Source organism: Plectrocnemia conspersa, unplaced genomic scaffold (genome assembly GCF_051122295.1).
Source record: "Plectrocnemia conspersa isolate PC_06_02 unplaced genomic scaffold, ASM5112229v1 ptg000011l, whole genome shotgun sequence".
Taxonomy (NCBI): domain Eukaryota; kingdom Metazoa; phylum Arthropoda; class Insecta; order Trichoptera; family Polycentropodidae; genus Plectrocnemia; species Plectrocnemia conspersa.
Genome location: NW_028277175.1, coordinates 27,604,796 through 27,616,573, shown reverse-complemented (window position 1 = coordinate 27,616,573; position 11,778 = coordinate 27,604,796). Strand labels below are relative to the sequence as shown.

The window sequence follows — 11,778 nt, the reverse complement described above, 5'->3', positions numbered from 1 at the left end:
ATACAAACATATATTTATTTATACTATTTTTACCCTGCCCAAATATTTTTTTTTTATATTCAATAAATAGATTATAAAATAATATTAAAGCGCCGTCCGTGACATTTTTTTATTAGATTCTGACACGTCATGTTTGACAGTTTTATTAAATATCCATTTTATTAAATACACTATAAAATCGATATTGTCGGTTCATATCTAAATCAGTTCATGCAATAATAATATTCATTATTCTGTTTCGTAGCTGTTTTATCGATTTTTTAATATGTTATAAATATATGATGTTTGGAAGGTATATGAAATGAAATATTTAAATTATGGAAGCATATAAATAGTAAGAATGAAAGAAGCAGAGAAAGATTTTTTAGAGATAGAAAAAATAATAGATGTACAGTCAGTATATTGTATAAGTTATTTTGAAACCAAAGTTGTGAAAGATTAAATAGATAAGGAAGAAATAAATATAAAATGTAAATAGAAATATACTACATAGAATATAGATTATACAAAATGACGTTTAAAGAATAAATAATACGCATTAAATTAAAAATCATTGATAAAACATTAAAATGCAGTAAAAATGTTATAGTTTATAAAATAAATAATGATAAATTTAATTTTGATTGCTTTTAAAATATATTTTAAGTTTTTTTTTATGTATCAAAATAAATAAAATCTTGTAAAATTGACTGTAGAGATTATTATTTAACGGTACAATTTATATATTTAGACAATAAGATATTTGATATAAATAAAATAATAGATAAAGTAATATGAATGAAAGACATAGCGGAAAGAAATATTTTAGAAAAATATAATATAATATATAAAAATAAAGTCAGTGAGTAAGAAAAATAGCAATAATAAGATAGAGATGAAATGTGATTAAATGATTATAAGAAAAGTTGTCAATTTAATAAAAGCTAAGAATATCACAGATAAAATAAAGATAGTTACGAAATGGTAGATATATGGCAGTATAGTTTTCTTAATAAATCTTGATTAGACATCGGAACCGGAGTAGCAAAACTATTGCATCATTTATATATTGTTTAAGAAGATTTTGTCTTTATCCTTCATAAGAATATTTTTATATTGTGTCATAGATGTTTTGCTACAATAATTCCAATCTCAAATCAATCAATATAACGTGCGGCGCCATCGAAAATTAATCTCGACGATGTTCATTAATATAAGATATATTTACACACGCACAACGCCATTTTGTACTTTGTCAATAATGTAGGTCACTCGGTGTTTACAAAAGCGCTTTCACGAACATGAAAAAGCTGTCAACTTATCCCCTTGTCGCCTAGGAAACGATGGAATTCTGATGCTGCGGCACTCCAGCCACCAAATTGGACCAGAACGTGCCGTAGTCCTTTAGAACTGTCCCCCTGTAAAATAATAAAATAAAAGAGAACATAAGTACTTGAAAATTCAATCTCGAATCTGAAAACCGAAATACAATTTCTCTCCGGTCAATTTTGAATCGAAATTGGTATGAAACACGAACCGTAAGAACTACTGCACGAAAAATACAATAACACGCTCGAAAAATTGGATAACAATCGTGAATGCATACGATACGTCATAAAATATATGTAAATAGTTCTCATATATAATATATCGTGAAACTATAGATATAAGTATTACAATTTGTGAAAAAGGTGGCATATGTTCGAGTTTCAGTCGCGAATGATGTTAAGGCAAATAGTAAAATAGCTATACATTTTTTTAGAAGTAACATAAAGTCCGTATAAAGCAGCTGTCAGATACATATTGAATGCATGTAGTCTGTCAGTTTATACAAAAAATATCTAGTTCAATTTATTTTATATTTGATTTTATAATACTTCAAGTATGATTGTCGGTTGTAATGCATTGATTTCAAACTGACAATTTAATACATCATATTTTTTTAAGATCATATTAAAAATATTTATATCCATATTAACATTATTTTAAATATATTAAAATTAATATATGATTGTATTTTATACATTAAAAAATTTAAAACATAATAAATAATATTAGTGAATGACTTATTGAAATGCTTTAATGATCATCAATCTTTCTAACTCAATGACACAACACATTTATTATCTGCTAATTAAATACAGTTAAATCTGATGAAAAATAAATCACCATAATTTAACACCGAAAACAATAAAGAGTATGAATTTACATGACTCAAGAATTAGCATAGTCAACTCTGAGCTTATTTACATTCGTAACTGCGACACACCGCAAAGCCACTCTGGCGTTCAATTTTAACTAAACTTCGGTTACACCTTTCACTTTTACTTAACCGAAGGTTGATTTATATAATATTTGTGAACGTAAATATGAAACACGGGTATAAACCTAAACTAACCGAACTGAACGATGATTTATGACACGGGAAAAGATACGAGTTTTGTAAATCAGCCAAATATGGAAGTTTAACCGCAGTCACGTGTCGTTAGTTATCAAACTCGTCCAAGTCATTTTTTATGGGTGAAACGAAATATTTATCAAATCGGATATAAGTAATCTTACTGTATATCTAATTTTATAAAATAATTTAAATCATCTTAATTTATAAAATATAATATAATACACATGGAGCTTTTTTAAAAAGTTTAGTTCAAATAAGTTCAATGGGAGATCGATCTATAAGTGGCGGTTTTTAATGAATCTGTGATTCTTTAGTGATTTGGCTGATTTTGATATCTAACGACACATTTATGTATGTTACACAAGCAGCCCTTTCACATATTTCGTATTTTATGACCCTTGGGTCGCAGGATACTTATGTACGCAGGTTTCGTTTGAAATGTCGCCATAAACGTTACCTTTGCGAACTCAATTCAGTGAGGTATAATTACTACTATTCTTTCCCCTTCAGTCCACATGCGTCGTAATAATACGCATATATCTACCAGCATTATACGGATCGACTTTCTGTCTCATAATTTATAGCAAAGGTATTAAGAATATATATTAAATAAAGTCATACATAAAAAAAATTGTGACACTGAATTTAAATTTTATAACAGAGTTATGTAATATATTTAGACATTACAATTATTGGTTCAATATTAGAATATTAAAAAAATATTTGATGAAGCATATATGTACATCAGTGGTTGCAGTCGGCTTTTGCCGCTCCCTCGGTGTGGTTGTGTAGCCGATTTTTTTAAGCGATTACGTTTCATAATTACGTAAATAAAGAAATGAAAAAAATGATAAAAATATTTCATTTTTAATTTTCAACGAAAATTGACTTGATAAAATCTAGGTAATTAGCTGGAATGTTTTATCTCATCCACCTTATTCTTGAGACCTTGCTTCTTCCAACTAGTATTGATTTCGATCGTTGCAACAATTTTTTTAGATAGCAAAAATGTTTTAAATCAAAGCTTTCAACATATTATAGTAATGGAATTAAAATTATGTACAAAAGGTGGAAGAAATTTAAATCTTTAAAAAGAAAATATAAATTGAACCATTAAAAAAATACTTAAGCAAACGTTTTTCTGTGTTTTTTTCGTTTCATTAAAAAACGAGATCTATTTTGCGATTAATTAATTATACAACAAATTAACTATCTACAAATGTACATACAAAAATCTATTTATAAAATAAATCATATATGTTTGGATGCAGAAACATTTTTTCTTATGTACATCTGACCTTACAAATATCATATCTCGATATTTTTAGAAACAATAAAATGAAATTAACAATTCACTACGCTGAAGAAAATAAAAACACAATTGCCTGCAAATGTAACTATCATATTTATAGTCATTACACAAATAGATTTGTACTAATCGAAAAAAAATTGCAAAAAATATTAAAAAAATATTTATAGTCCGCAAAATATTTATTTTTTTTGTTACATAATGATTGTTTTTAAATAAAATAATAAGACGTGACTCTCAATTGAAATAATAATATAGTAAATTTTAAAACAAAAGAGTGCTGCTCAAGCTTTCATATGTTTTTTTTAAATGTATTTTTATATATAATAATTAGTTTTGAGAGGTCAATTAGGGTGTGGTTGTTAATTGCTAATGCATTTTTATACTCACGTGAAATAGACTTGTCCCTGGTGTTTATCGCTGGGCGCTGTCCAGTATAAAAGTGCTGCTAATTTCTCCTTTGGATCTGCGTGTGTTATGGCAGAGCATTCTGGATGCTGAGTGGTGTTTGGTGCTTGGGACCAAGTGCCCAGCCAATTGCCTGAAGCTACGTCACGAGCTTGGATGAAGAAGCCCTTGAATGGTACACCACCTTCTATCCTCACTAAAATTTAAAAAATCACGTTTTATCATGTAAATAAATAATATCTTAGAGTAACATTTGAATACTAATATTCAAAGATTTTTATTTATACATAGATTTGATTTGATTCATTAAATTCCAATGCACGTATGAATACCATAAAAAATTTGAGTAACGAAATATGTTTCTTTCTCGACGAAGAGTGCTTTTGTTTTGAGCAAATCTTTAAGAGTAATGTTTTGATTTGTACAAATTTGGTACAAGCGTAATGAAAAATATTAATTGTGAATTTTCCGGTGCGATTTTTTATATTTGCAATATTTATAAGCAACAATTCTAAAATTAAAAATATATAATTGTGTATATCTAACAATATTTACTTTATTAAAAAATAGTAAGAAATATAATTAAATATTTTATTCAACAACAGAAATTTATGTAGTTATGAGTTTAACTGTGTTTTTAATTACCAATATTTTTAATAATTACTTGTAGTGAATGGATATGTTATTTTTTATGATGAAATAATTATATGCAATTAGAGGTAGGCAAAAATTAATTTCCCAGGATATCAGTCTCGAAATAGGAAATGGGCTTGTGACATAATTGTACAAAACACAGTGCCTACGAAACGTATTTTTATAATAAACCTTTGACCTATTTAGTCAGAGTTAGTTAGGCTGCGGTTACTAATGACTAACAACGTCACACTAGTGCTAATGTTAGTGTTAAACTTGCAAATTAGTTGATAGTGGATCGGAATAATTTATGCTATGTGTTAACGCACATTACCTGACATTAATCTCTGACCTTCCTCAAAGGATACACCAGGGTAGTTAACTTATTTATTTTATTAAAAATATAATTATATACACATTTACATCTACATTCTAAAATTAAAAAAAGGTAGTACAGTCTCGTTAAAATCTTATTTTATTGCACTCAAAATAAAAGGACAATCGTTACTACTTTTTAGTTAATAGAAAACATTGTACAATGCTTGTAAAATGTAAAAATTAGTATTTAAACCATAATGAAAATAACATATACTTTAAAAATAAATACACAATATATTTATATATTTTAATTATTAAAATGAGGCTTTTTTTATTATTTAACACGGTGGAACGGCGTTCCGGTGCCTTTTTTACAGTACCTTTGATGTTTAAAAATCGATTGACAATCTGCGTAATATTTTTTCGTAAATATGACTCATTATTTTTAGTATAAAAGCTTAACCTTAAGTTTAAATTTATCAAGAAAACTTCGTTTTTTTGAGTTAAGTATTGACATTTGTAGTTAGGGTAGTTTCAACTGTGTGGGCTCCAACCACCTTCATAATTAATTTAGAGTTCATTAAAACGACTATTTCGAAAAAATATTAATTGCATTATTAATTGATAATATTTCAACGACCTCATATTTGCACATCCGCCCCGAGACTAGGAAAAACTACTCTTTGTTAGGAAAGGATGCGTTCTACCCTGCTCAACAGGACCATTGTTATGTTAACTATTTTGTTAACAATCGTTGAAAGTAGCTGAATGGTTGTTTCACTTTTTAGGCGTATAAATGTGAAACTTAGTCACAGGGAAAAGACGGGGAAAGACGCTTCTAAGACATTTTCATGTACATATATGTATGTGATATTTTATATATGATTAATAAAAATTAAGTTTAGCTGCTAAGTAACACCTCTTTAGCCTCAAAACCCGAAACAACTATTAATTAGGGGATCACGGAAACAATAATTGCTTTTTAACAAGATATATTAATAGCGTAGTTTTCACAATGCATATATTATAAATGGCTTAAAATAGAGATTAAGCAATAAAACATAAAGGCAGCGAAATCATACAGGATACCCAGTATTGCACAATAGCCACAAATAAGTAAAATGCATTAATTATTTTATAAAAATAAAGTCACCCATTGTTTTATCGACTGCCTCAATAATCACATCTGGCAGCTTTATCTGATAAGCGTTAGTTGTTAAAACTTTCTCGAATGATCGATATGAAAGTTATGACACAAAGTCATATCAGCAGAAAAGAGAACATGCTATTTGAATTCCACTGTCTGATTCAGAAATCTAAATCAAAATTTATCTGTATAAATGTTTAATTTTGCAAAAATCGTGGTCCAAAAAGTCCAACTTCTCGGCCTCAATACTTTTTCTAAAGTGGATAATCCATAATCGATGAAACAAAATTGGTCGCTAAGGATGTGCTAAAAGGGTAAAAAACAAAGTTTTTTCTCATCAGCATAAGCAGCAATATTATTAGGCGTTCTGGTTTCTCGGTGTTTTTCTTTTCTTGATTTTCTCGTGAATTCTCAAGAAATTTTAGTAAAAAAAAATAAAGGTTTTAATATTAATTATAATAAAATAGTATATTTTTGTAGCTAGCTTTATAGTATTGATGTATAGAATATTAGATAATCGTTGAAGAGAACCAAATTTAATAGGATCGTATTTATTATTAATTTACGCAAATAATTTAATGAACTTCGGATCGATCTACTTTGATTGATTACAGGTGTCGAGTTACGAATTAACTTAGGCTTCCGTATTTATACACGAATCGAAAAGAAAATATAAAAAAGCTACTTCGAATAAAATAAAAATACGATATATATTTAAGGACGGAATAGCGTAGTCCGTAACGTCTCAGACTAGCAACTCTGCAGTTACGGGTTCGAGTCCCAGCAGCGGCACTCGAATTTTTATTTATAAAAATGCGCTATTATAAAATAAAAACCCGGCCACATCTGCAGTGACATCTATTGGCTATAAATTAAATTACACATAATAGTTTATAATTAATAATATAGATGTGACCGATTCCGTTAGTTAATATAATACTTTCTTGTAGGTATTCATTAGAATTATCTGATTGATTTACTCAGTTGTTACAGATTTACCCCGTTGTAACGCATTGGACTTACGCCTGTGAGGTTACAACGGAAGATTTAATAAAAATAAAGTTTATATTTATTGTAGAAATTGATCGCAAAAGGATTAAAAAAATATATGTCTGTATTTTAAAATTTAAAAAATTGTGTTTTTTAATTTGACATATTTTTTTAAAGCCAATAGTCATACTCAATCACTTTTTTTTATTCAGGAACACTTCGCTTCTGATTTGAGAAAATAGTAGTATAGCCAAACTTGCACAAAGCCGAGCTACGCCAAATCGACTGAGACGACCCTTCGAAGTCCGAAGAATCAGCTGCTTCTTTCCACTCCAATAAACTGATAAATAACACAAGTATGAGGTACGTGTCCTTTTTTCTTTTTGTTAAGTTATGGCCTTGTAGAGAGTCTGTATATATTTTAATATATATATATACCGATAAATTAAAAATATTTTATGAGGTGAAACTGCGATTGTGTCATCAAAAATCATTTGCGATGTATACGGGTTAGATGCTAATAAAATTCGATTAACACAGATGTGATTTAAAAAATTCCGATCCAGAATTTTTGCATTAGTTGATAGCTAACTTAGCAGATGGTATTTGAAGCATTTTATTGTTGATACAGATCAACATCAATTGTGGTTAGATATTTGTATTTCATGGGAATAGTTTTGTAGTACAACGTTTGGACTACTAATTAGTTTTCAGCCGCCTTGTTGCTTTGAATGCGAGACAAAAATCACATGATTTTTTGTATCGATAATTGGAAATCTATTATGGATTGTTTACAATAATGTGCCATAAAACATACATTGGGTTATTGATCAGTAGACACTCCTAAAGATGAAATCCTATACGTTGCGGTTGCAACTAAATATATACTTTTAAAATGCAGCGAAACAATTACAACCAATTCTTATTGCGATCAATTCATGAATTTAAACATTGCTCTTAAAAATATTAAGATGAAAAGAATAGCTTTTCACCATGACAATGCGCGACTTCATGTGTTGATATTTGAATTGGGATGTTATTAAGCAACCACTGTATTCTCCAGGCCTTGCTCTTTCTGAATATTATTTGCTTATAGAATTACTTTTTTATAATAAAAAAATAATAAAGAGGGCACGTAAAAAATGTTCTCAATTAATTTGTAGCATCAGTCACAGGACAAAATATGAGATAAATTATTTTTGGATTGGGACAAAATTAATAACTATGACAGTAAAATATATATGTGCTTTCTCCAAGTTGTCGAAATTATAGTTAAATTTATAAATTCTATTTATTTTTTATAGTTAATTTTAAAATTAAGTATAATATCATTAAAAAATATATTTTCCTGTTAAAGGTTATGATATTTTTTGCAAGTTATATTATCAGTAAGACAGACTTTATTTATAGTTCAATTATCATATATATGCGAATATGAACATTCAGATTTGCAGCATGATATTTTTATAAATGATTCTTAATAATTAAAATAAAATTGCAAAAATAACACAATTTATTGAGCCAATAAAAATTACACATTTTTCTCAAGACTGATTTATTGTTACATGTGAAGACGCGTAGTGAGAAGTTTTATGATTTTATTTTAAAATTTGTATTCACATTTTAACCACGATGAATATTATATTATATTATAGTAGTTATCACCGAAATACTTTTACTACGCAATAACGAAACTTACTATATTGCCTTAGAAAGTCGATATATGTATAATACGTCTGAGCAAAAAAGCCACACCGAGGATTGTGTAAACGTCAATCACGTCTTTATTGGCCCAGCCTAATCAGATCTCTCACAAAAGTTCCAAAATCGTGCAAATGGAATGGTTTATTCCACAATAAACCCCTTTTACGTGTTTCGATCGGCGCGAAACAAAGTGCAAACTATAGCCCATAAACCCTTTACTACCTTCTGACGCATCTTTTGAGGCCATGAATAATATATTAGAATATTTTAATACAACATGGCTGCCAATGGGTTATAACATAGCCCATTTACAATGTCCCACTTTTGCGAAAGTTAAGCAATTTTGATGGCAAATATATATATATACATACAAAGATATATAAAATAATAAAACATTTCTCAAAAGAGAAACTTCAACAAAGTTCTTGACATTTCGTTCAATGATTCAATTTTGAATAAATATACTATTGAAATAAAATAAACTTTAAATACTAAATGTCTATGTTTATATAAAACTGACTTTTATATTTGAACGTATAATATATCTTTTGACTCAATTTCAATGTACTTGGATTATATGAATATGGTAATCAACTTGAAATCAGACACCCAAATCGGTTATGAAATCTGTGTAATGAACCATGTAGCTATTCATATCATAATCAAATCGAAATTGTGTTCTTGACCTGAGGTATGACACAGAATTATTTTTTTTCACACTGTATGGTAATCGATTGAATAATATATTATAAAAAAAAACATCTATTTTTTATATATTTAATTTATACACCAAATACTTCTAAACATATTATTTTTTTCGTATATATATATATATACATATATATAAAGTTAGTTTATTTTTAAGAGTCATGAGACAATATTTTAATACTAAAAATTCTATCAGTATATAGAAAACACATTTCAAACTAGATACGCACTTTTGTAAGCTCAAAAAAAAAGCACAAATCTCAGCTTTTCTTGGTTTATATTGGCTATGTTATTCTTAACACAGTTCTATGTTTGTTTTTTAAAAATAGCTGTTCCATAGATTTATTTAGTGACATAAAATACGTTAGACCTGAAGGTTCAGACACACAACTTCGAATTATTTCATTTTTGTTAATAAAGTTCAAAAGTGCACTGCAATGAAAACTCCATAAAAAAATATGGCATTCAATGGGTTAATAACCTCCGCGTGCACAAGGCGCCAGTCGTTCTGGCGTCAGCTGAACTCCCTATGGAACAGTTCCATTCGCCATATGATTATAAATTAGGTGACTCAACCGTTGCATACCTAATATTTGCGATCCGGGCTCGTAGTAAGAGTCCGAAGCCACTACTTGGTAGGGAAGCGTGTCGAAGGGTTGGGGCTTGGCCTGTCCATGGTAGGGCTGGTTGGGCTTGGGTTTCACGCAGGCGTCTACTGGAGCTCCGTCCGGAAAACCCTTGGCCAAGCCTAGAAAGAGGCACACAGTCGCAGCCAACTGCCACATTGTCCTAGCTGATCATTTGACACTCTGGAACAATAAAAAAGATTAACCCTTTAGATGGCATAGATTCATAAAAATATTTAGTGGTTTATCTGTTATAAAGTTGGCCGTCCGATAATTACAAAGGATGCTGCAAATAATCTGTGAAACAACACTGTTTATTTTTTATTTTCTTATATATATTATATTATTATAACACAGTTATAGAATACTAATGTATTGCTAATAATACTAATTATTATATTTTGCAATAGTTTATTCAAGCCGGATTCTGATGGCAATAAAGTTATGATAAATATATGATTTATCAGGCGGTCAGAAAAAATGTGTCGATTCTGACTGCGCGCTCATTGGCCGTTGGCTTTTTTTTGTTCTAAATATCATTGTGCAATTTAGCTTAATAGCTATTTTTTTAAACAACATAAATAAAAATATTGGCTTTGTTAAAATAAGTTTTGTGTAATTTATGAATTTAGATAAATTAATACAAACACAATATATGTTACTTTAATATTGCTTCAAGTGCAAATAATTTAATGAACAATATTAAATTTATTATTTTAGTTGCTAGTGTTTTATAAGCATTCAATACCAGTATTGAATTTAAGAAATATCAGTATTGAAAATATACATCGGTATTTATATCCCTAGTTTTTATGCAATGTCTTGTATTTGATTGATATAATTTTTATGGCAAAAATAAAAATAATATATTTAAAGTTGTGAAGCTGGTATGTGTTTTTTATTCACAGCAATTTTATTAAATTAAAAAAGTAGTTTTAATATTAAAATCGGATATATTAAAAAAAACACATTATTTTTTTCCGGTATTGAAAATACTTAAAGCCCAAGTTTTTATGCAATATTTTGCACTTAATTTTTTTTTGCTATTAAATATGATTTAATTTATGTGTACATAATTAATTTTTTATTAGTTATGTTTATAAATATTTCATTTAATTAAATAGTTTAAGTAAGAAAATCGAATTTAAAAAAAATTTATCGAAAATACTAAAAGCCCTACTTTTTATGCAATATGTTGAACTTGATTTCATTATTTACCATAAATAGTATAAATTCTAATTTATATATAAAATTATTTCACTGATATGTTATTACTATTTTTTGTAACTATTTCATGATTTTAAGTAATTTTAGTAATAAAATAAATTATATTATTATTTTTTCTACTAGAGAAAATACTGAAATTCCTTGTTCTTATGAAATATTTTGTTGTTGATATTTATTCATATTTTATTTGCCATAATGAATTAATAATCTTATTTTTACATAAACAAATACGCTAATATAATATTCTTTTGTTTATAACGTTTTTAATTGATTAAGCAGTTTCAGTTAAAAGTCGAAAAATTTTTTAGTGATAAAATCGTATATTAAA

At 27.8% G+C, this 11,778-nt stretch overlaps 1 protein-coding gene across 1 annotated transcript; it reads right to left on the bottom strand.

Moving 5' to 3' along the window:
* Window positions 1-802: 802 nt before the first annotated feature.
* LOC148230139 (putative defense protein 3) lies at window positions 803-10,398 on the bottom strand. Its single transcript, XM_088197398.1, has 3 exons — window positions 10,184-10,398; window positions 4,080-4,293; window positions 803-1,397 (listed from the first exon to the last, which is right to left on the bottom strand). The coding sequence occupies exons 1-3, from the start codon at window positions 10,380-10,382 to the stop codon at window positions 1,313-1,315; spliced, it is 498 nt and encodes a 165-aa protein (XP_088053524.1). The 5' UTR covers window positions 10,383-10,398; the 3' UTR covers window positions 803-1,312.
* Window positions 10,399-11,778: the final 1,380 nt, after the last annotated feature.